Consider the following 4,945-nt stretch of genomic DNA (forward strand, 5'->3'; position numbering starts at 1 on the left):
AATAGAACAACCATTATTCTCTGATTTAAATGAATAACCGTCTCGCATTAAACAAGATCCAGATATAATGTTCATGCTCAATGCTGGCACCAAATAACAATTATTTAGGTCTAATATTAATCCCGAAGGTAGATGTAGAGGTAGCGTGCCGACCGCGATCACATCGACTTTGGAACCGTTTCCCACGCACATCGTCACCTCGTCCTTAGCTAATCTTCGCTTAATCCGTAGCCCCTGTTTCGAGTTGCAAATATTAGCAACGGAACCAGTATCAAATACCCAGGTGCTACTGCGAGCATTAGTAAGGTACACATCAATAACATGTATTTCACATATACCTTTGTTCACCTTGCCATCCTTCTTATCCGCCAAATACTTGGGGCAGTTTCGCTTCCAGTGACCAGTCTGCTTGCAGTAGAAGCACTCAGTTTCAGGCTTAGGTCCAGACTTGGGTTTCTTCTCTTGAGCAGCAACTTGCTTGCCGTTCTTCTTGAAGTTCCCCTTCTTCTTTCCTTTGCCCTTTTTCTTGAAACTAGTGGTCTTGTTAACCATCAACACTTGATGCTCCTTCTTGATTTCTACCTCCGCAGCTTTCAGCATTGCGAAGAGCTCGGGAATAGTCTTGTTCATCCCTTGCATATTATAGTTCATCACGAAGCTCTTGTAGCTTGGTGGCAGTGATTGGAGAATTCTGTCAATGACGCAATCATCCGGAAGATTAACTCCCAATTGAATCAAGTGATTATTATACCCAGACATTTTGAGTATATGCTCACTGACAGAACTGTTCTCCTCCATCTTGCAGCTATAGAACTTATTGGAGACTTCATATCTCTCAATTCGGGCATTTTCTTGAAATATCAACTTCAACTCCTGGAACATCTCATATGCTCCATGACGTTCAAAACGTCGTTGAAGCCCCGATTCTAAGCCGTAAAGCATGGCACACTGAACTATCGAGTAGTCATCTGCTTTGCTCTGCCAGACGTTCATAACATCTGGTGTTGCTCCTGCAGCAGGCCTGGCACCCAGCGGTGCTTCCAGGACGTAATTCTTCTGTGCAGCAATGAGGATAATCCTCAAGTTACGGACCCAGTCCGTGTAATTGCTACCATCATCTTTCAATTTTGCTTTCTCAAGGAACGCATTAAAATTCAACGGAACAACAGCATGAGCCATCTATCTACAATCAACATAAACAAGCAAGATACTATCAGGGACTAAGTTCATGATAAATTTAAGTTCAATTAATCATATTACTAAAGAACTCCCACTTAGATAGACATCCCTCTAATCCTCTAAGTGATCACGTGATCCAAATCAACTAAACCATGTCCGATCATCACGTGAGATGGAGTAGTTTCATCGCTGAACATCATTATGTTGATCATATCTACTATATGATTCACGCTCAACCTTTCGGTCTCCGTGTTCCGAGGCCATATCTGTATATGCTTGGCTCGTCAAGTATAACCTGAGTATTCTGCGTGCGCAACTGTTTTGCACCCGTTGTATTTGAACATAGAACCTATCACACCCGATCATCACGTGGTGTCTCAGCACGAAGAACTTTCGCAATGGTGCATACTCAGGGAGAACACTTCTTGATAATTTAGTGAGAGATCATCTTATAATGCTACCATCAATCAAAGCAAGATAAGATGCATAAAAAGATAAACATCACATGCAATCAATATAAGTGATATGATATGGCCATCATCATCTTGTGCCTGTGATCTCCATCTTCGAAGCACCGTCATGATCACCATCGTCACCGGCGCGACACCTTGATCTCCATCGTAGCATCGTTGTCGTCTCGCCAATCTTATGCTTCCACGACTATCACTACCGTTTAGTAATAAAGTAAAGCATTACATCGCGATTGCATTGCATACAATAAAGCGACAACCATATGGCTCCTGCCAGTTGCCGATAACTCGGTTACAAAACATGATCATCTCATACAATAAAATTCAGCATCATGCCTTGACCATATCACATCACAACATGCCCTGCAAAAACAAGTTAGACGTCCTCTACTTTGTTGTTGCATGTTTTACGTGGCTGCTACGGGCTTAAGTAAGAACCAATCTCACCTACGCATCAAAACCACAACGATAGTTTGTCAAACAGACTCCGTTTTAACCTTCGCAAGGACCGGGCGTAGCCATACTTGGTTCAACTAAAGTTGGAGAGACAGTCGCCCGCAAGCCATCTCTGTGCAAAGCACGTCGAGGGAACCGGTCTCGCGTAAGCGTACGCGTAAGGTTGGTCCGGGTCGTCTCGTCCAACAATACCGCCGAACCTAAGTATGACATGCTGGTAGACAGTATGACTTGTATCGTCCACAACTCACTTGTGTTCTACTCGTGCATATAACATCAACATAAATAACCTAGGCTCGGATGCCACTGTTGGGTTTCGTAGTAATTCCAAAAAAAAATCTACGCACACGCAAGATCATGTGATGCATAGCAACGAGGGGGAGAGTGTTGTCTATGTACCCAACGCAGACCGACTGCGGAAGCGATGACACGACGTAGAGGAAGTAGTCGTACGTCTTCACGATCCAACCGATCAAGCACCGAAACTACGGCACCTCCGAGTTCGAGCACACGTTCAGCTCGATGACGATCCCCGGACTCCGATCCAGCAAAGTGTCGGGGAAGAGTTCCGTCAGCACGACGGCGTGGTGACGATCTTGATGAACTACAGCAGCAGGGCTTCGCCTAAACTCCGCTACAGTATTATCGAGGAATATGGTGGCAGGGGGCACCGCACACGGCTAAGGAACAGATCACGTGGATCAACTTGTGTGTTCTAGGGTGCCCCTTGCCTCAGTATATAAAGGAGCCAGGGAGAGGGGGCGGCCGGCCAAGGTGGGCGCGCCAAGGGGGAGTCCTACTCCCGCTGGGAGTAGGACTCCTAGTTGGACAAGGAGAGAGGGGGAAGAGGTGGAAGAGAGGAAGGAAAGGGGGGGCGCCGCCCCCTTTCCCTTGTCCTATTCGGACTAGGAAGGGGAGGGGCACGCGGCCACCTCTTGCCTCCTTCTCTCTTCTCCCTCAAGGCCCATGTAGGCCCAATAAACCCCCGGGGGGGTTCCGGTAACCCCCCGGTACTCCGGAAAAATGCCAATTTCACCCGGAACGATTCCGATATCCAAATATAGGCTTCCAATATATCAATCTTTACGTCTCGACCATTTCGAGACTCCTCGTCATGTCCGTGATCACATCCGGGACTCCGAACAACCTTCGGTACATCAAAATGCATAAACTCATAATGTAACTGTCATCGTAACCTTAAGCGTGCGGACCCTACGGGTTCGAGAACAATGTAGACATGACCGAGACACGTCTCCGGTCAATAACCAATAGCGGGACCTGGATGCCCATATTGGCTCCTACATATTCTACGAAGATCTTTTATCGGTCAGACCGCATAACAACATACGTTGTTCCCTTTGTCATCGGTATGTTACTTGCTCGAGATTCGATCGTCGGTATCCAATACCTAGTTCAATCTCGTTACCGGCAAGTCTCTTTACTCGTTCCGTAATGCATCATCTTGTAACTAACTCATTAGTTGCAATGCTTGCAAGGCTTATGTGATGTGCATTACCGAGAGGGCCCAGAGATACCTCTCCGACAATCGGAGTGACAAATCCTAATCTCGAAATACGCCAACCCAACATCTACCTTTGGAGACACCTATAATGCTCCTTTATAATCACCCATTTACGTTGTGATGTTTGGTAGCACCCAAAGTGTTCCTCCGGCAAACGGGAGTTGCATAATCTCATAGTCATAGGAACATGTATAAGTCATGAAGAAAGCAATAGCAACATACTAAATGATCGGGTGCTAAGCTAATGGAATGGGTCATGTCAATCAGATCATTCTACTAATGATGTGACCTCATTAATCAAATAACAACTCATTGTTCATGGTCAGGAAACATAACCATCTTTGATTAACGAGCTAGTCAAGTAGAGGCATACTAGTGACACTTTGTTTGTCTATGTATTCACACATGTATTATGTTTCCGGTTAATACAATTCTAGCATGAATAATAAACATTTATCATGATTATAAGGAAATAAATAATAACTTTATTATTGCCTCTAGGGCATATTTCCTTCATCTACTACTATTAATCCACACATTGACCGCTATCCAGCATGCATCTAGAGTATTAAGTTCATAAAGAACGGAGTAACGCATTAAGCAGGATGACATAATGTAGAGGAATTAACTCAAACAATATGATAAAACCCCATCCTGTTATCCTCGATGGCAACAATACAATACGTGTCTTGCTGCCCCTACTGTCACTGGGAAAGGACACTGCAAGATTGAACCTAAAGCTAAGCACTTCTCCCATTGCAAGAAAGATCAATCTAGTAGGCTAAACTAAACCGATAATTTGAAGAGACTTGCAAAGATATCAAATCATGCATATAAGAATTCAGAGAAGAACCAAATAATATTCATAGATAATCTTGGTCATAAATCCACATTTAATCGAATCTCGGCAAACACACCGCAAAAGAGTATTACATCGAATAGATCTCCAAGAACATCGAGGAGAACATGGTATTGAGAATAAAAGAGAGAGAAGAAGCCATCTAGCTAATAACTATGGACCCGAAGGTCTGTGGTAAACTACTCACGCTTCTTTGGAGAGGTACTGGTGTTGATGTAGAAGCCCTCCATGATCGAATCCCCCTCCGGCAGGACGCCGGAAAAGACCCCTAGATGGGATCTCACAGGTACAGAAGGTTGCGGCGGTGGAAAAGTGGTTTCGTGGCTCTCCCCGAAGTTTTTAGGGTATAAGAGTATATATAGGCGACGGAACTAGGTCAGGGGAACCACGAGGGTGGGGGGTGCACCCTACCCCCCTAGGCGCGCCCTCCTGCCGGTTACTTATCTGATGAATCGCTCC

The 4,945-nt window shown here is 45.0% G+C and overlaps 1 protein-coding gene across 1 annotated transcript in view; it reads left to right on the forward strand.

Annotated features, from left to right (window-relative positions):
• The first annotated feature begins 2,529 nt into the window (after positions 1-2,529).
• The window catches only part of LOC119276763 (ATP synthase subunit 9, mitochondrial-like), a 7,349-nt gene continuing 4,933 nt past the window's right edge, over positions 2,530-4,945 (forward strand). The window contains exon 1 of the mRNA XM_037557908.1: positions 2,530-2,539. Coding sequence (XP_037413805.1) covers positions 2,530-2,539 — 10 coding nt within the window. The remainder of the gene's footprint in view (positions 2,540-4,945) is intronic.

This window comes from Triticum dicoccoides, chromosome 3B (assembly GCF_002162155.2).
Source record: "Triticum dicoccoides isolate Atlit2015 ecotype Zavitan chromosome 3B, WEW_v2.0, whole genome shotgun sequence".
Lineage (NCBI taxonomy): Eukaryota > Viridiplantae > Streptophyta > Magnoliopsida > Poales > Poaceae > Triticum > Triticum dicoccoides.